The following is a 20904-nucleotide window of genomic DNA, read 5'->3' as shown; positions in this document are numbered from 1 at the left end:
GTGTGTGTGTGTGTGTGTGTGTGTGTGTGTGTGTGTGTGTGTGTGTGTGTATGTATGTATGTATGTATATATATATATATATATATATATATATATATATATATATATATATATATATATATAAAACGCAATTAAAGCTCATTATTTAAATTGTTATTTAGCATTCATTGTAGTTACTTAAACAAAAAACAAAAAAAAAAAATCATTATAAAGTCATATCCACACCTTTGCTGTTCTGTTTACAAATACCGCAGGTTGATACTTACGCAAGCGGAAGCTCCGTGCTCAGAATTTTCTTATAAAATAAAAGTCCCAGGAAATGACATTAGTAAAATAAAAGTCCCGGAAAATGGGTTAATTGGATATAACTGGATTATGTTTGATTTAAACATTAAATATAATAAAATGTAATAACAACAAATATAAAATCTAGAACTGACAGTAACAACTTCAGCTGAAAAGAAGTCTTGTAGTTAAAATGGTTAGCCAGAAATTTTATAATATAATATAATTTAATATAATATAATATAATGTAATATAATATAATATAATATAATATAATATAATATAATATAATATAATATAATATCATTAAATGTAAAATTTAAATTTGTGCATTTAATTTATGCATTTAGCAGACGCTTTTATCCAAATCGACTTACAGTACATTCAGGCTACTTTTTTCTATAATTATTAATATAATATAATATAATATAATATAATATAATATAATATAATATAATATAATATAATATAATATAATATAATATAATTATTAATTCTATTAATTTGACGTTACTTACAGTTTCTGAGAAAAACAAACCCAAGATTAGCCTTTTTCTTATTTTATTGAAAAATATGTCACATATTATTAAAGCACACCAAAATAATTAGATTTACAACCCAGCAGATTCACAAAGTTGCTGATATAATACAATATTCACAGTTATATATAAGTGGCTGATGGCTGTTGCTTCTGCTCTTCGTTTGCTGCTGCTGCTAAATGTTGTGGGAAACTGAGGCCTTTCTCCAGAGCGTAGGATCTCCAGCGCTCGTCATCCGCCTCATGCGTGAGATAACGATATCCCATCCGCTGCTCAAACTCACGCAGGTCACACCACATCTGGAAGTTCTGCAGCGGGAGAAACATAAATCACAATGCACATCCAGTCAGTGCATTTGAATGCCAGTACAATGTGTTTTATTTCTGGAGTGAGTCAACAGACCTGAAACCAAGGATGTCCCATGGCTTTGCCAACACTGAACCTGCGTCTCACCACCACCTGCAGCAGGTTATTGATCAGGTTCACCGCTGAGAGACAGACAAACGAGTTAGCAGAAAGATGGTTAGGAAACCATTGGACATAGAACTATGGAGGCTTTGCCCATTTCTGGGAATGGAATACATTTTTTTTTTTTAAAAACTGCAGATTTTAGTCTCATACTTTTTTTTTCACACAAAGTTCTCTCTAATACTTCTCAAACTCTCTTCTGCATCTTGCAATTCGGGAATTTTTTTTTTTGCTAAGTTGCAATTAACTTTCTATTTTCTAGGGTTCTATTAAAAAAAAAAAGTAGGAGTAATTTATTAAGAGTCATTTATATACTATATTTTATTTCAATAATATTTACTCTTCAATATTTAATATTTTAAGGGGAATTCATTGTACTATACAATATTCACCTATTATGTATCACTTAAAAAACGTAAAAGTAAATGTTGAGTAAAACTCAAAACGTTAAAAATTGCAAAATGAATTTAGTCTAAACTGACAAAAGGCTACTATGTATAGATGCATTTATGTATGTGTGTATATGTGTGTTTATACATGGTGTCTTACCCTCCAGGGAGATGAGGGACCACTGCTGGCGTGGATACATGAACGAAGCGTTGGTGATCTGCTGATTGATGTCCTCGTCCTCGTTGAAAGGGAACGTCCCGCTCAGACTGACGTATAAAATCACGCCCACAGCCCACATGTCCAGAGAGCGATTGTAACGCTTGCTACAGATGACCTCCGGAGCCAGATACGCCGGCGTCCCGACGAGAGTGTGCCGAAACGACTTCTGCCCGATGATGCGAGCGAAACCAAAGTCACACAGTTTGACCTGAAACAGACACATTGCATTCGATGCATTCATTTATCATGCATTTGGTTTTTGCTTTCCATGGCTGGAAATCAAAACATAATTGTGCCCAACAGTTAAAATATCTCGATTGAATTGATAACTCTCTCATTAATTACTCACCCTCATGTCATTCCAAACCCATAAGACCCCTGTTCATCTTCAAAACACAAATTAAGATATTTTTGGATGAAATCCGAGAGCTTTCTCACCCTCATTAGACAGAAACACAAATGAAATGTTCCCAGAAAGCTCTCGGATTTCATCGAAAATATCTTAATTTGTGTTTTGAAGACGAAAAGAGGTCTTTGGAATGACACAAGGGTGAGAAATTAATGACAGTATAGTCATTCTTGAGCGAACGAACCCTTTAAGTGTCAAAAACACTGACGATCTTGAGTAAAGAGTCATATAAGAGTGTGTCAGACCTGAGGAAATGGTTCAGGGGAAGCCAGCAGCACATTTTCTGGTTTCAGGTCACAGTGTGCAACGTCCCTCATGTGCAGATACCGCAGAGCCTCCAAAACCTTCAACACCAACCACAGATCAGCAACAGACTCAGACTTTATTACTCAGATTTGTAATAATATTACTGTATTTTTACTTTAAGCATAACATGAGCGTAACAGACTTATTAAAAAATAAAATGTAAAACAACCATGAGATACTGTTCTGTTTAAGGTGGTCTGGAAAAAAGCCACTTTCTTGGAACATTAGCTATGATTATTAAAAACGAGAGAGATTTATGTGTAGGCTCCTCCCAAAAATGGGACTAGCATTAGAGGATTATTCAGTGTTTTAAGAGCGAACGAGCTTCTTTACCTGAGTGACTAGAAAGCGAGTGGTGCGTTCAGACAGACGTCCGTTCTCGTGAGATAAAATCATCTCTAGCATGTCGCTGTGGAGCTTCTCCATCACAACGAAAGTGTTTTCCATGGTCTTAAACATCCCTTCTAGATGAATGACTCCTGGATGAGACAGTCTCTGAAACACACACACGAGGAGGATAGATATAATAACCACAAGTGTTTGATTTCTGTGGGGAAATGGCATCTTGAACTCATACCTGTAATATCGAGACCTCGTTTCTGGTCTGTTCCTCGTGTTTAGTGGGAAATCTTGTTTTATCGATGACTTTGACCGCGACCGGACGTCCCGTGTGTCTGTGAGTGCCTCCGTAAACCACCCCGAACTGACCCGAACCCAACACCTCGTCAGAGAAGATCTGGTAGAGCTCACTGATGTCCTGCGACACACACACACACACACACACACACCATCAGACGCCTCGTTCTCTCTTTGAGACACAGTGGTTTCATTTTAATGATCAATAATTGAGTCCCACCTGTGTCTGGTCACCGTTCTCTCCGTCACCTGGCAAGAGACGAGGTGGCATTTAATTTGAGGATCAGAGAAGATGTGGAAGTTTGTTTCTTTTGGAGAAATGTAGCATTGCATCAGTGTCTCACCAATGGATGCTCTGAAGTGAATGGGTGCCGTCAGAATGAGAGTCTAAACAGCTGATAAAAACATCACAATAATCCACACCACTCCAGTCCATCATTTAACATCTTGTGAAGACAAAAACTACATGTTTGTATAAGAAACAAATCAATCATAACAACGTTTTAACGTTAAACCGTTTAAAATATGAGTCTATAATCCATAAAAACGATCTTAATGATGGATTTGTTTAATACAAACATGTAGTTTTCGGCTTCTCAAGACATTAACTGATGGACTGGAGTGCTGTGGATTATTGTGATGTTTTTATCAGCTGTTTGGACTCTCTTTCTGACGGCACCCATTCACTGCAGAGCATTGCTACATTTCTCCAAATCTGTTCTGATGAAGAATTAAACTCATCTACATATCTGATGACCCGAGGGTGACTAAATGTTAATTTTTGGTTGAACTTAGAGTGTATTTGATCTTTTACTCACCGGTGTTGTTAGTCGTGTGGCACACAGTGCCCTGCACCGGTCTGAGAGCCTGATCGAGAGCTGACTCCCATGATGGACCGTCCTGATCCGCAAACACACAGTAAACCAGAGACACGGTCCCCAGCTCGAACGAGTGTGTGCTGTTACCTGCTAACACAGGAACAGTGAGCTGAGCCGGACCTCGAACCTGCAGCACCTCTGACAGAGAGATCTCCTGAAACCAAGCACATGCAACTAGATCAATAACTTCAGGAAAGCCCTAGCGTGTGTCTAACCTTGCTGTATTTTGCATGTGAAGTGGTAAATGCATTCTAAAGACTTGCAAACCTTGTAGTATTTAGTGCTGATTTCATTCGGGTACAGGGTGATGCTTTTCCCGTCTAATACCCAGTAGTGACGTTTTCTCTGCAAAGACAAAAAACATTATAGAAATGTATATAAAATATACGAAAGATACAAATTTGTTTATTTTAATGATACAAAATATTTCTATTTCTAACAGATGATCTACTTCTGAAGTTTAAATTCAAACAATATTGAAAAACAAAAAATTAAAGAGAAAGATCTTCTAGATCAGATGGATCAATTATGCTGAAAATTCAGCTTTACATCACAGGAATAAATTACTTTTTACAATATATTCATACAGTAAACAGTTAATTTAAATTATAATAATATATCAGAAAATTTGACTATACTTTAGAGCAAATGAATAAAGCCTCTGTGAGTAGGATTATTAAAAATTAATACTAATTAATAATTACAATTATTTTTACATTAAATACAAACACATGCATGTATATAGTTAAGAAAATATGTAATGTTTATATTAAATATATTCATGTATAATATAAGTTATATGAATATAAATATATACATTTAAAATATATACTGTATATATATACATATACATACATATATACATACATATATATATATATATATATAATATACACAGAACACATACATATATTATGTAAACAAAAACTTTTATTTTGAATGCAATTAATCATTTGTATCACTAATATATAGACATTAAAATAATACAAATAATAATAATAATATGACAATAATAATATAATTATAAGGATGACAAAAAACTTAAATAAAAACTTAAATAAAAAACTGTCAAAAGAAAAATGTTAACAAATTAAGTACATATAAAGACAAATTAAAATAATAATAAATAAAAATAAGAATGTCAAAAAACTTAAATATTTAAATAAATAAAAAACGTCAAAATAAAAACAAATCAAAACTATTAATTAAAACTATAATAGTATTGACACTAAAAATGTTTTTTTTTTTTTTCTTTGCCAAACCCCAAACATTTCACCTGTAGTAAAAATAATACAATAGAAATAAAAATACACAATATTAATTCTCCATATGAATAAGAGTCACTCACATGTGTGTCAGTGTTGGTGTGATGGATCAACCAGCCTTTCTTCAGCACTCCACTGTTTCTTCTCTTGCGGTGTTTGACTGATTGCACCACTCGCATCAGAGGAATATTACTGCTGAAACACGGCCTGACACACACACACACACACACACACACACACATGAGCTCAGTCTGCAGCGCTGCATTGATCAGGAGCAGGTGTGATGTGGATCCTTACGCGACGGACGGCTGCAGCGGTGTTATATCTATGGTCGGAGGGTCTTTATATCGCAGCTCTTCATAGAGATCATTTAATGTGACCACTTTTGTGTTCTCCTCAGGCTCTGAAAATACAGCACAATTTCATTGCTCTTTTGTTGATTTTGATTGCTTCCTCGTTTGTTAATCGCTTTGGATAAAAGTGTCTGCTAAATGACTATTGATTTTTGTCCCATGCATACACAATCAAACTGACCTTCTCCGTTTGCTTTCTCACCATTACACTCGGGAGGAACAAGAGTCATGCACCTGCGATGACAGTTGTACTTACAGTCTGAAGAGAAACACAGAGAAACCAAGAAGTTATTGCTCTTTCACAGCTCAGAAGACTTAAAGCAGAAGTTCGCAGTTTCTGAGAAACGCTGTTGAAAGTGCACCAAAATACACTTCCAGCCAAATGCCAGTAAGGGGCGTGTCCACTCGTGATGGGGGAGGGGCAAGTTGAATAGAATGTTCATGAGTCTGGGGGCGGAGCTCTCAAGATAGGGGCGTGTCTGTTTTGGTCATTTCAAATATCAACAGTGTTTCTCAGAAGTCGCGTACTGCACCTTTAAAGGAATAGTTCACACAAAACTAAAAACTCATTTAATTTATTTCTCACCTTTGTGTTGTTCCAAACCCATAAAACCTACATTCATCTTCGGAAAACACAAATTAAGATATTTTTGATGAAATCAGAGAGCTCTCTGACGCTCCATAGACAGCAACACAACCTAAATATTCCCAGACCCAGAAACAAAGCAAGGGCATCGGTAAAATATTCAGTGGTTCAATTGTAATTTTACAAAGCGACGAGAATACCCTTTGCAAAATAAATATAATGACTTTCTTGCTACGTTTCTGGACCTGTGAACATGTCGGGGGGGTATTCCAGAAATACAGATAAACCTTTTGAGATATTTTGGATGAAAACTGGGAGGCTTGTGACTAGTGGTCGACCGATATATCGCCAATGCCGATATATCGGCCGATATTTGGCATTTTTCAAATATTGGCAAATATATATATATAATAATTATCTTTACATTAATTATAAAACATTATTATAACAAGGTAATGTTCAATCTAATCTAATATACTTGTATTGTATACTGTATTTTCTGTACTATATTTCTATAATAAAAAATAAAACATATATGATATTTCTTCTTATATAATTAGCATCAAACAAACAATATAGTTCTTATTCTCAGTGATTAAAAGGATAAACAAAAAAATATGACAAATGATTGCACAACCATCAATTAGATGGCGATATGTGGTAAGATGGTAAGTTAACCCTGCTTTCTGGAATCCATCCCAGTTTTTTCTCTCGGATTTCATTAAAAATATCTTAATTTGTGTTCTGAAGATTAACAAAAGTCGTACTGCTTTGGAATGACACGAGGGTGAGCAACTAATGACAGATTTTTCATTTTTGGGTGAACTATCCCTTTATTAGTTCTCAGTATTAACTTGGACACTGAAAATGTTTTGAAACAGGTGTTGGTCTCACCGGAGCACTGCATGCCCTGTCTGAAGAGGCCCTTGAGCAGCCGGAAGCAGTGCATGCAGACGGTGGGTTTGGTGTAGGAGTGAATGTGGAAGGTGTGAGGGACTCGCGGTCGGGCCTCCTTCCCCTCCGACAGCCCCACAGACACCGGCACGTTGACCCAGGACGGAGGACGCGAGCGCGTGCATGACGGCTTCGACATGCTGATCTGAGGGTAGAAAACAAACCATTTCAGAGATCATTTTAAACACCTCACAGAAATCAGCTGCCATCTGTGAAACTCCTCTTGGGTATGCATGCACAGCTCCTATCTCTTAGAAAGAGGAAAACATAAAATTATCGAAACGGTTCACTCAGCTTACGATAAAACTGACAAACACCAATGAAATCTGACAACAACTGTATCATAAAAACAGCTAAAATTGCCCACAACACACTGCATGGTGAACAAAGATTCAATTAGAACTACAAACACGCATATAAAGTCTTTAAAAACTACAAACATGGCGGACATGCGAGACTGACGGACAGCCAGAGAAAGGGGTTTACGTGATAAATAGTGTGTCTCACCTGATTAAAATAATATTTATTTAATATTATGCACATTATATTGGATCTGCAGCAACATTGTTAACTTTTTTAATGATACGTTTAGTCATTAACTTTGAAGTGCATCATAATGCAAACATATGAAGAGAGTTTTAGGCACGATAGACCCGCGACTGGCAACCTGACTCTTCATTTCTCTCCAATACTTAAATGAAATGTGGATTTTCGTTTACTGTGATAAGATGATTGACAGTTGTGTTTAAACAGTGGCTGTAGATAACAAAGCCACAGAGCATCTGCTAAAGACGCAGTTATGACATGTCCCAAAGCTTGCCTACTATTATGCTACATACTCAAAAGCATGGACTTTTTCTTCACACACACAAAAATAGTGTACATACTTTAAGGGCATAGTATAAGCGAGTGAACTTGGATGCAACATGACTGTGCTGATTTTACCCATCAGGGATTGGCTCTTTTTGCTCAGAAGGCGGGGCTTTGTTCGATAGAGCTCCCATACTGAGTCCCATTGAAACCTATTCGAGCGACACATCTTAGGTATTCTACAGTGTTTGGTTAGGATGGGTACCTCCTCCAGGCTCCCGCCGGTGTGACTGGAGAGCGACGGGGTCCGGGGCCGACCGGGGGGGAACAGAGACAGACTCGGGCCACAGCGGCGATACACACGAGAGCAGTCGTTGGGCAACTTATACGCACAACGCTTGTGGAAATCCAGACCGCAGCCTGCAGAGAGAAAGACAAAGAATACCTCTCAAACACTTCCTTTTTTAGATTTGTCAAAACTTTTAAGATAACAACATAGTGAAACATAAACAACATGTCATAGAAACTTAGCAATAATAAAATACATTTTCAATATTGATAAATAATATAATTATAAACAATACATAAACATAATAATAAATATTAAATAAACAAATAAGCAATAAGGCAATAAAATAAAATGCAAATATCCAGTATAAGACTTGATAAATAAATATATCGCGTAATAAACAAATAAGCAATTAAGCAACAAATAAAAATGAAGCCAAGCAAAACATCTAATAACTTTACATATTTTTAAACAATATAATTTACATAATACATATTAAATAATAAATATATGGTGACTTAAACTAAGCCAAAAAACTGAATAACGTGATATGATAAATATTATAAAAAATATGTATTAATTTACATAATAAACAATAAATACAAAATAGATTTTATGTTAATATTTTATACAAGATAAATATTGTATAATAAACAAATATCTTCATAACAAAATAAATAAAATGTTCTAAACGACATAAAGTAACAAAAGTAAAATCAATCATCATGTCATAGTAATTAAGTAACATAAATAAATAGGCCTAATATATTTATTTAAAAATGTGCATTTCTAAATATAAATAACAAGTGCTAAACAAATAAAGGCAATTTACCAACAACACATTGTAAATATTATGTACATGACTTTTAAGTGTTTTGCGAAGTCGTACCTTCACATTTTAGGCCCTGTCGGACGAGTCCCCACAACATCTCACCGCAGTAGTGACAAAACGTAGGAGAGCGATACGAATGGACAACCAGAGAATGAGGACGGTACTTCATCTCCGTCAGTGAAGCTGTTCCTAGAGTGATCAACGTGATTGACAGCTGTCAGCATCACCTGCAGTGAGAATAGTGTGCGTGTGTGTGTGTGTGTGTGTGTTTACTGACCAGCAAGCACCACCTCCACCAGATCTCCGTTGTGTATGTCGTGTTTTTCAGTGAGTCTCTGTAAGATCTGCTCTGTGTTCGGCTCATGTCTAAATAACAGCAGCTTCTCTCCGAGACCCACGACACTGCACTCTGGAGCCTTAACACACACACACACACACACACACACACACACACACACACACAGAGTAATTATCATAAAACTGACAGAATAGCACAACAAAACGTAAACAATATTTAAAATATTATAATTCAAGAAAAGTAACAACAAACGTTGTCATTAAGATATAATATATTATAATAATTAGATATAAATATTGTAATATATGTATAAACAGTGTAATGTATATTACACTAAACAAAATAAACAAATAAAAAACAACAATAAAAATACTGTTAAACATCATAATGAACTGTGTTCCAATCGATCTGATCCCTACACAGTGTTCATTGCTCCCTACTCCCTGAGCAGGGGTTTACTTCACTCCAGAACATGGGCTGGAATTGGGAACCGCTGATGTAGCCTATTGTATTAATGTTGTCTCTGGTATTCAGGTCTGTGAGCATAAATGTGTTCAGGGGTGTTGCTTTGGACACAGATTGCAGGGAGAGTGGGATGGTCGCTTTCAGTGCTATCAGGCTAATGCTAGCATTTTCCAAGATCTCCTATTGCACCTTTAACAATGACAGTAAACAAGAAGGAGAATATGAGCACGTTATTAGCGCCGTCAAAACAAAAGTACCACCTCAAAGACATCGGCCAAACAGAAAAACCTAGCGGCCGATGCCAATAAAATGCCAAATATCGGCCGATATATCGGTCGACCACCAGTCACAAGCCTCCCAGTTTTCATCCAAAATATCTTAAATTGTGTTCCGAAGATGAACAAAGCATTAAAGCAATTTAATGCATTTATTAACCTTTAAATCAAGTTGGTTTTAAGAGGTTGCACTATATTTGTAAAAAAAAAAAAAATGGCCTTTAAGAATACTGCAAACTCCTGAACCATGTCACATCGAGACACAGTGCATTTGAGTAGTTTTTCAGTGTTCGATTGTGTCTCGATGTGAGCTGGTGCAGGAGTTTGGAGACCATTGATTACAGAAACACTTCATCATGTCTGTTCTCTTCTACAGTGCATTTCTTTAGATCTAATATAATCACAACCACACACTCAAACACACACACACGCTGGACATGAACACTACTTTAAGAAGCATGTACAGTGGATATAAAAACTCTACACACCCCTGTTAAATTGGCAGGTTTCTGTGAAGTTAAAACTATTTTAGGAAAGGAGGAGTAAGAATAAAACACTAAAATAATGTGATTGCATAAGTTTGCACACCCTCTTAGAACGAAGGATGTGGCTGTGTTCAGAATGAAGCAATCACATTCAAACTCATGTTAAATAGGAGTCAGTATACAGCTGCCATCATTTAAAGTGCCTCTGATTAAACCTAAGTAAACTATAGCTGTTCTAGTAAGCTTTTCCTCACATTTTCTCAGTAACATCTTACAGCAAAAGCCATGGTCCGCAGAGAGCTTCCAAAACACCAGAGGGATCTAACTGTTACAATGTATCAGTCAGGAGAAGGGTACAAAAGAATCTCAAAGGCATTAGGTATACCATGAAACAAAGTTAAGACAGTCATCATCAAGAGGAGAAAATATGGCTCAACAGTGATAGTACTAAGCACTGGATGTCCATCCAAATTTGATAAAAAGATGAAAAGAACACTGTTCAGGGAGGCTGCCAAGAGGCCTATTTGGTACTTTTTGGTCTAATTCTAAAATAATTCTAATTCTACAATTCTATAATCGTTTGAATTGTAACGCATGTTTGGCAAAAAACAACACTGCACATCACCGAAGGAACACCATAGCCACAGTGAAGCATGGTGGTGGCAGCATTGTGCTTTGGGCGGTTTTTCTTCAGCTGGAACTGCAACTTTTCTGCAAAGAAGAGTGGGCAATATTGCTAAGTCAAGATAACCAAATGGACTGAGTGGTGTAATAAAATCAAAAGGTGCTTCTGCAAAGTTTTAGTTTAAGGGTATGCACACTTATGCACCACATTATTTAAGTTGTTTAATTTTACTTTCTCCATTCCCAAAATAATCATTTTTTATTGAGTTGTACAGGTTATAGTTCACTTTAAAGATGATTTATCTTGGTCTGATTTTATTTTACATCACAGAAACCTGCCAATTTAACAGGGGTGTGTAGACATTTTATATCCAGTGTATGTTCAGTCTGTTAAGATTCAGAAGCCGCAGATCTTATCATGATCAGCATCTTCAGACGAGGCTGAGAGTGCGTCAGATCACGATGAACCACTGCGTAACTGATGGCTCTTAATGTCAATCATTGGCTTTTCAAATCTAACGGATGTGAGTCAAACTGAGACTCTCCTCAATAACTCGATAACACCTGATACTCCAGGTCTCTCAACTCTGCACATGAACAGTGTGAACTGTATGCACTAATTGATCAGCAATATTTTTAGCTAATTATATTGAGACTACAAATCACAGAGTGCTTTAATATGAAATGTTAAATATTTTCCAAATTCCATTTTTTGTGTGTTTACATTTTTCTAGACTCTATTTGAAAGGTTAAATACAATTGTATTAATCAAAAGACCTGTGTAATTAATTAAAATAATACAACTTACTATATTAAACAGCAAGTTTAACAAACTTTAAGGCCCTATACAATATATTTTTTTCTTAAATTCAGTTTTATTTTTAAACAAATTCCTGTTTTCCATTAATTTTCTGTATTCCATTTTAAGTGGTTTTATTGCATATTAATAATAAAAAGCATTTCTTATTAATTGATGTTTCGAGAAAAAAAAAAGTATTATTATTTTGTTTATTTTTTCTTTTATTGGAATTATTCAAATTCCACTTTATTCATTAAATTTAGCTTTTATGATTATATTCTGCGTTTCTGTCTGCGTTTTCTGTCACATTGCGGAAATCATTGGGCTCTAAAATTGCTTAAGCCAGGCCTACCTAAATAAATAAAAATGGGGATTATTTTGACAATATTCTGGTCTTTATGCAAAACTTTTCAGTAACAAAAAGGAAGCAATTTTGTTTTAATACATTTTTCATTTTTATTATTATGTATTATTGATTGATTGATGTGAATCGGAGCACTTTAGGGGCAATCCTTCAATGATAGCGCTAAAACATGGGATTTTTAGTTTTCCTGTTTTAACGTCTACTTACTTTAAATACCACAACATTTCACAATCACAGTAATTACTTCATCAGCTCAGTACCATATTCACTTGGTTCTGTCAGTTATTTCTTTATAAATTAGGCCTTCCTCTTCCACATCGACTTCAAACACATTCAACTTCCTGTTTGAGACTAAACACTCAGTACCTCGGCAAACAAGCTCCCACTCAGCTAATACTTAAGTCAAACAGACAAAAAATGTGAAACTAAAAGCACATCTAGAAGAAGAAATATTTTTTTCTATATGATACATTAACGGTAAGGGTTCAGGGTGTTAAACCCACTTGAAAGGTCTGAAAACGTAACGAACACAAACACGTGATCGAGCTGCATTTCCGTTCCACCGGTCGCTCGCGAGCTGGTCAGGGTGTCGCTTTGATGTGGTGCTGCCCAGGTGTGAGGTGTTTAGCTCGTTTTCAGATCACTGGAGCTTTTGGAAACACTCGGGATGAAAACTGTAAACACAGAATTGGATACGCTTCACATTCACCTGCAGAAAGGTCGTTCATAAACTGCGCATGCGCAAGATGCTTCGTCTCTGGCATTTACGAGTTTCGTTTCCTCAGACGTATCGTAGGTAGATATCACCTCATCCAGCGGTCGTTTTGTTCTCGGTTTCATAAGGTATCCAGTTATTACGACGTGAGTAACCGCTGGAAACTATTCAGTGTGTCCGTGAACTGTCCGAATGAATCTAAGTGAATCGCGAACATTTTTTTTTTTAAACCTTTTGACCGATTAATCTGATTCGCGATTTATGAATCTCGACTCGTACGATTCTTAACAGCTGACTGAAAACACTGGTCATATATCGTCAGTTAAAATGATTCTCAAGTCATTATACAGTATATGTATCAAGGCTGTAACCCTGTCTGGAACAGGTCTCACTTTATTTAGATTTTCTCCATATGAATAATAGAATACAGCAAACGATTACAGATACCATTGATATATTTGGTTGATATACACATACTGTAAGACTTTCATGTCTCTGGTTGATCAAGGGTCCATGCAGCAAATTGAAACAAAACCAGATTCAAACTGAGGTATCAGTGCATTTTTAATGATTTTAAAAGTTGTTTCTTTCATCAAGGCTGAATTTATTTGATCAACAACAACAACAAAAAAAGTTTTATATTTTAATATACTTTAAAATATTTTATATTCTTGTGAAACAAAGCTGAATTTTCATCATTATTACTCCAATTATTTCTATTATTACTATGCTGATTTATGATTTATCAATGTTACCAATGTTTAGTTTTTTTTTATGAGGGAGACTACAGTGTTTGAAACCGTGTTTATTCAAAATAGAAATTTTGAGTTACAATACAGCCTACACTACTATTCAAAATTCTGGGGTCAGTTAATTGTTTCTTCTTTAAAAAAAGAAAGAAAATAAAAATAAATTAATACTTTTATTAAGCAAGAATGTGTTAAATGGATAAAAAGGTATAGTAAATACGTATATTGTTAGAAAAGATTACTATTTTGAATAAATGCTATTCTTTTTATCCTTTATTCATCAAATAATAAAAAAGAAGTATCACAGGTTCCAAAAAATATTAAGAAGCACAACATTTTCAATATAAATCAGCATATTATTTAGAATGATTTCTGAAGGATCTTGTGACCCAAATGGCTGGAGTAATGATGCTGAAAATACAGCGTTGCATCACAGAAATAAATTATATTTTAAAATAGCCTTAATGGGTGTTTTTTCTGAATATTTGATCAAATAAATACAGCTTTGAAGAGCATAACAGACAAAAAAATCATTAAATATTTAAATGATTTTGAACAGCAGTTTAGGCTATATATATATAACTGTATTAATGCACCACAGTTTTGATACTGGGTCGAAATATTATATTACTCAACAACGATGAGGTAAAATCGCTGTTTTTAAACTCACAGCTTAAAATGTTTGTAGAAAAGGTATTTCACAAACACAGCTTTCATCTCTCTCTCTCAAAATGGCCATATTTCAAATGTAAAAAAACAGCTGACTAATATTAAATGAGTTGCAACTACTGTTACATTGCTGTCTTGTTTCAACGTTAAACTGATGCTTCGCACTGGAAATCACTTTTAATAATGGGGGGGGGAACTTGTTCCCCTCAATGTCTATGGTGGTTACGGTCCTGATTTGTATATTATTAGGCTATATGGGACCCTGGACTGCAAACCCAGTCATTTGGGCAAATTTCAAAAAATTGAGATTTATACATCATCTGAAAGCTGACCAAACAGGATAGGACAATATTTGTCCGAGATACAACTATTTGAAAATCTGGAATCTGAGGGTGCAAAAAAAAAAATGCCTCTAAAGTTGTACAAATTACGTTCATAGAAATGCATATTAATAATCAAAAATTAAATTTTTGTATTTTGACAGTAGGACATTTACAAAATATCTTCACGGAACATGATCTTCACTTAATATCCTAATGATTTCTGGCTTTAAAAAATCAATAAGTTTGACACATACAATGTATTTTTGACTATTACTACATATATACGCGGGCTACTTATGACTGGTTTTGTGCTCCAGGGTCACATATAGTATTAGTTTTCACATTACACCACACCTGGAGGACGAAACAAAGCTTTCCTCCACTGACCTTTGCTTTAAATAAATGGCTATAGTCATGGTGTAAAGAACAGTGAATCTTTTCTGGGAGCGTCCTAGGCTGTTTCGTGCTGATGGCCTGCACCCCAGCAGAGTCAGAGCAGAACTCCTATTGGACAACATCTCCAGGACACTTCGCTCAATATGACTAGTAAGCCAATTCTCAAATAACTGCTATGATGGCTTTTGTTCTACCGACTTAAAAGATAGAAGTACTTGCGCTGTCTGTTCCCTGAATAGTGGGCTCAAAATATAAATGTAATGCAGGATCTAGAAAAACTGTCAAATAAATTGAACAAAAACTATTTTTTAAGTTTGTGCTCATAAACATTAGATCACTCGCACCCAAAGCAGTAAATGAAATGATCACAGATAATAGTTTTGATGTACTCTGCTTGACTGAAACCTGGCTAAAACCAAATGATTATTTTGGTATAAATGGGTCTACTCCACCAAACTACTGTTATAAGCATGAGCCCCGTCAGACTGGTCATGGAGGAGGTGTTGCAACAATATATAGTGTTATTTTACAATGTTACCCAGAAAACAGGATACAGGTTTTACTCATTCGAAATACTTCTGCTAAATGTTACACTGTCAGAAATGCAAAATAAATCTAATGTATCTCTTGCTCTGGCTACTCTGTGTAGACCACCAGGGCCGTATACAGAATTCCTGAAATAATTTGCAGATTTGTAGATTCTACAGCATCTAATACTTCAGTTTCATCCATCGCACCCAAAGATAAACTGCAGTGCCTTATAACTATAGGACAGGAAGAGCTAAATAAACTTATCACTGTATCTAAACCAACAACATGTTTATTAGATCCTGTATCAGCTTATTTACTGAAAGAGTTGTTAACGGTAGCAGAAGAACCACTTCTCAATATTATTAACTCGTTGTTATCTTTAGGTCACATCCCAAAACCATTCAAGCTGGCGATTATTAAGCCTCTTATTAAGAAACCACAACTAGATCCTCGTGAACTGGTAAATTACAGACCCCTTTCAAATCTTCCATTTATGTCTAAAATTGTAGAAAAAGTTCTGTCTCCTAAATTGTGATCTTTCCTGCAAAAAATCTGTCAGGTTTCAGGCCCTACCATAGCACAGAAACTGCACTTGTTAAAATTACAAATGACCTGCTTCTTGTGTCAGATCAAGGCTTCATATCATTGCTAGTTTTACTTGAACTTAGAGCTGCGTTCGACACCATAGATCATGACATACTCATAGATCGATTTCAAAACTATACAGGTATTCAAGGGCAGGCTCTAAGATGGTTTAAATCCTACCTGTCCGATCGCTACAACTTAGTTTATTTAAATGGAGAGTCATCTAATTTATTGCCAGTAAAATATGGAGTGCCACAAGGATCTGTCCTAGGTCCTCTGCTATTTTCAATATACATGTTGGCCCTTGGTAATATTATTAGAAAATGCGGGATTAGTTTTCACTGTTGTGCTAATGATTAAGGGTGCTCTGATTGATATGCTACCAATCACAATCAGCTGATAATCGTATTGGAATGATTGATTGGCGGTCTTTAAAAAGACTGATCTCAAGTGGCCGTGAAAGGCTTGGCATGACATGCAGCGGCACCGTCTCAATCTCTGTCCGGCCCAGGTGAAATAATTGGTACAATTCATATTTTTTCATTTAATAACTGATAAAGTAATTTGAACTAGTTTCTGTGAGACATAATTTCACAAACAGTGTGAATCATCGCACACTCTCTCTTTATTCAAATCACATTGTGTCTGCTCTATAAGTGCTGCACAGTGACACAGGAATTGTCACTTGCACTATCAAGGCAGAGATATTACTTATTGGACCAAAAAAACAGTAGACTACAGTTTGCTACTAGACAGATTTACTGTTACTTCCTCTGCAGTCAAAAATCTGGGTGTTATATTAGACAACTTAGAAACGCTACGAAACATGTTATCTGTTTCTGATGCAGAAAAGCTAGTTCATGCATTCATGACCTCTAGTCTGGACTATCGTAATGCACTTCTAGGTGGTTGTCCTGCTTCGTCAATAAACAAGCTACAGGTAGTCCAAAATGCAGCAGCTAGAGTCCCTACCAGGTCAAGAAAATATGATTATATTACCCCAATATTATCCACATTATTTTGCAACACAGAAGTAAGTTATTATTATTATTTTTTTTGAATGTGTGCGAGACTTTCAGTACATTAGTCGGCATTGGTAAATAATAAGAAAAACAAATAGTGGTAAATGGTAAACCTATTTGCTCTACAAACCAGTATGTTTATGTTTATGATGTTATATTAAAATAACATGATAACAAATACAAGTTTGCAATATCGAGCAGCATAACGGACTGTTTTTGTGCATTAATTGAAAGCGAATGATCCCAAATATGCACACATTCAAGTTAATGGCCGTGTTCACTTGCATTAAAAATAAGGTGGATGGTGAAGCCCTATAAAAAAGGGTGTAGCGAAACCCTGTTTCACAGTTAACAAATATTCTACATCCTATTTTCAGGCCAAAAGGTCAATTTTACAACCAGTGCACATCCCACTCAACTGCATCCCACAATGCAATGCACTTGCCTTGACCTTACATTTGCAATGAACCGCTAGTGATAAATAAACCATGTTTTATTTATTTCCCCTTGATTGTGTGATCAGATATAAGATGCTTTTAGAAAAATCAAAAATAGAAGGAAGTGCAACATTTCTAAATACATATTTCAAATAACCATTTCCATACAGCCACATTTCTGAGATAAATGAAAATAATCATGCAGTGTAACGGGGTTATGTAAAATTTGGCTTGTACTTGTAACATTTATGACTCATAGAAAACAGCTGGAATGGCAACGTATGCGGTAAGTCTCAAAATGTACATGAATGATGTTAGGTGAGTTCTGTGAGCATTCATGCATTGATCATTCATACATTAAATGAATGATCAGTGTGTGTGTGTGTGTGTGTGATGATCCTGTCCCTCTGCAGTGGAAATGGCACCATAACAAGGTCAAGCAGAGAAAAAGGTGTGTGTGTGTGTGTGTGTGTTAGGGGAAGAGTCTGTGGTTGGAAAGTTACATGCACATGCTGTGAACCACAGAGGACAAACAGAGAGGCGTCCGGAGGGGGAGAGATGTTGCAGGAGGGCGCCGATACTGAGTGTGTGTGTGTGTGTGTGTGTAGAACCTAATTCGGTAGCATCTTTACACACACATTCTCTTTAACTTCCCCTGCTTTCATAAACACACAGAGGTGAGAATTCTTCAAATTGTTTAAAAAAAAGTTTTAGAACAAAAAACACACAAAGGAAAAAATCCTAAAGAAATCAAGACTGCATGTTCATTTTTAGACACCTGTTTCTGCTAATTCAGCTAACGGACAAATGAACAATGTTTTTTTACGCACTATAAGGAGGTTTTGATGGGTCTTGCTAACGTTCCACTTTAAAACAGAAAGGCCGAAGGCAATGAAAAGGTGCTTTTGTTGTTGTTGAGTAGAGAGAGAGAGCGCTTTCCCTTTTATATATATAATATATATCCACCTTTTTCCTGACGTAAAAATGGGTGGCGCCATTTGTAAATTCTATGGGTGTATCTTCCGGTCTCATATTATTTTAATCTTTTATAGTAATTAAGAACACACTGGTCTCGCTAATATAAAAATATGCTTTTTATAACGCTATTTGGAGCAAAAGAAACCCCATTTTTTTTTAGTTGTCAGATTTCTTTGGTGATTTTAAATATGAAATTTAATCGTAAGCTTAATTAACAGTTTTGAAGAATTGGATGTTTCCCCATTAAAAGAGATAGGAGTTGCACTTGCATACTTGAGAGGCGTTTCAAAGATGCTGCCAAGTGACATGATTAGTCTTAAAGAGACTTTGTAATAATGCACAAACTCCCTTTATAGTGCTTTTTGAGCTTGACTGCCCCATTCACTCAAATATATCAGAGTAGATCTTTTGTAAAAAAATGTTTCGACATCACTACGCCTCAGAAAGTGACACGTTTGTTGAACTTGAGCAATACCTTTCTCTCAATGATTTCGGACGCGAGATGCTTCGCCTCTTGGAAGCTGAGGTGTCCCTCAGGGATCCGTACATCTTCTTTATGGAGCCCAATCTGAAAGTGGACACATTTGGGCCCCTGTTTGGAGGACTCGGGCCCCATGGACAGCACAGAGAAAGCACCTGAGAGAAAGTAAGGGGTTAACCCTCATCAAATGGTGCTGCTTTAGAAGTTTAAAGGGCTCTACAGCTTACCCAAAACATTTGTATAGTGATACTGCAATCATTTTCTTTCATTAATTGTTTATTGTTATGTACATATCATCATCAGAAAGCCTTTAGGTGTTTGAAGGAAAGTCCCACAAAGGCTTCTTCAAGTGCAAGGCAACAACTGAAACTAGCATTAACCTGCCTAAGATTAACTTTAAGATTAAAGCTTAACATAGTCGAGCTCCGAAAGAGGAACTTACCAGAGACATGACTGATGTCAAGGCTTTTTGGCCGGTGGTTTGAGTTGGCTGCCATTTTCTTGGCTTTGGAGCTAGCACATTTCGCAGCCCTGTTTCAGACACTTCTGCCGCTGCTCTGGTTTCCTTGTGCGAGAGCTTCAGCAGACGAACGACAGCCAGCCGAGGCAGGAAGTTGACACTCAAACTGTTTGTGTGTCTGACGAACTGCCCACCAAACACAGCAAAACACATCAGACCTTATCTGATCTCAACTTTAAAACTGGCAAATACAGCAGCACTGGGGGCAGTATCCCTGTCATGTCAAGATGGACATAAACATAACATAAACCACACACTCTGAAGAAGAAAAAAACTTTATCTTGATTGGAGAACTTTGGAAAAATTGGGGAGTTTTCTTTTCTGGATGGACAGATAGAGAGAAAGATAGACGGATGGATATCAGAGAGACAGACAGATAGATCAAATTATAGATAGATGGAGAGAGAGAGATAAAATCATAGATGGATGGATGGGCAGGTAGATAGATAAAATTATAGATAGCTAGATAATCAAATTATAATCAAATTAAAGATAGTTAGAGAGAGAGAGAGAAAATCATAGATTGATGGATGGGCAGATAGATAGATAGATAATCAAATTATAGATAGAGAGAGAGATAGATAAAATCATAGATGGATGGATGGGCAGATAGATAGATAGATAATCAAATTATAGATAGATAGAGAGAGAGATAGATAAAATCATAGATGGATGGATGGGCAGATAGATAGATAGATAGATAATCAAATTATAGATAGACAGAGAGAGAGATAGATAAAATCATAGATGGATGGATGGGCAGATAGATAGATAGATAGATAATCAAATTATAGATAGACAGAGAGAGAGATAGATAAAATCATAGATGGATGGATGGGCAAATAGATAGATAATCAAATTATAGATAGAGAGAGAGATAGATAAAATCATAGATTGATGGATGGGCAGATAGATAGATAATCAAATTATAGATGATTGGATAAGCAGATAGATAGACAGATAGATCAA

The 20904-nt window shown here is 35.8% G+C and overlaps 1 protein-coding gene across 2 annotated transcripts; it reads right to left on the bottom strand.

The window, feature by feature from the left end:
* Positions 1 to 832: 832 nt before the first annotated feature.
* LOC113105859 (serine/threonine-protein kinase D3-like) lies at positions 833 to 20178 on the bottom strand. Of its 2 annotated transcripts, XM_026267210.1 has the most exons (18): positions 19858 to 20178; positions 19410 to 19570; positions 9497 to 9635; positions 9277 to 9408; positions 8364 to 8518; positions 7229 to 7433; positions 5930 to 6007; positions 5693 to 5798; positions 5479 to 5602; positions 4398 to 4475; positions 4071 to 4284; positions 3473 to 3501; positions 3194 to 3373; positions 2950 to 3111; positions 2556 to 2654; positions 1842 to 2109; positions 1227 to 1312; positions 833 to 1132 (listed from the first exon to the last, which is right to left on the bottom strand). In XM_026267210.1, exons 1-18 carry the CDS (start codon positions 19910 to 19912, stop codon positions 947 to 949), a joined length of 2457 nt encoding a protein of 818 aa, XP_026122995.1. In that variant the 5' UTR covers positions 19913 to 20178; the 3' UTR covers positions 833 to 946. The 2 variants fall into 2 exon arrangements, with proteins under 2 accessions (XP_026122995.1, XP_026122996.1); XM_026267211.1 differs by lacking the exons at positions 19410 to 19570; positions 19858 to 20178 and adding an exon at positions 13033 to 13101.
* Positions 20179 to 20904: the final 726 nt, after the last annotated feature.

Source organism: Carassius auratus, chromosome 7, assembly GCF_003368295.1.
Source record: "Carassius auratus strain Wakin chromosome 7, ASM336829v1, whole genome shotgun sequence".
NCBI lineage: Eukaryota > Metazoa > Chordata > Actinopteri > Cypriniformes > Cyprinidae > Carassius > Carassius auratus.
Note: the sequence above shows the minus strand (reverse complement) of the source record. Positions and strands in the feature narration are given on the sequence as shown.

What these genes read in the sequence shown, in the direction of transcription:
- LOC113105859 (XM_026267210.1), bottom strand. Translation starts at nt 19,912, where the DNA reads ATGGCAGCCAACTCAAACCACCGGCCAAAAAGCCTTGACATCAGTCAT. An exon ending in ACAGGGCATGCAGTGCTCCG is followed by an intron (nt 6,008 to 7,228) that starts GTGAGACCAACA and finishes GTTTCTCTTCAG; the next exon opens with ACTGTAAGTACAACTGTCAT. An exon ending in GTCCCTCATCTCCCTGGAGG is followed by an intron (nt 1,313 to 1,841) that starts GTAAGACACCAT and finishes TCTGTCTCTCAG; the next exon opens with CGGTGAACCTGATCAATAAC.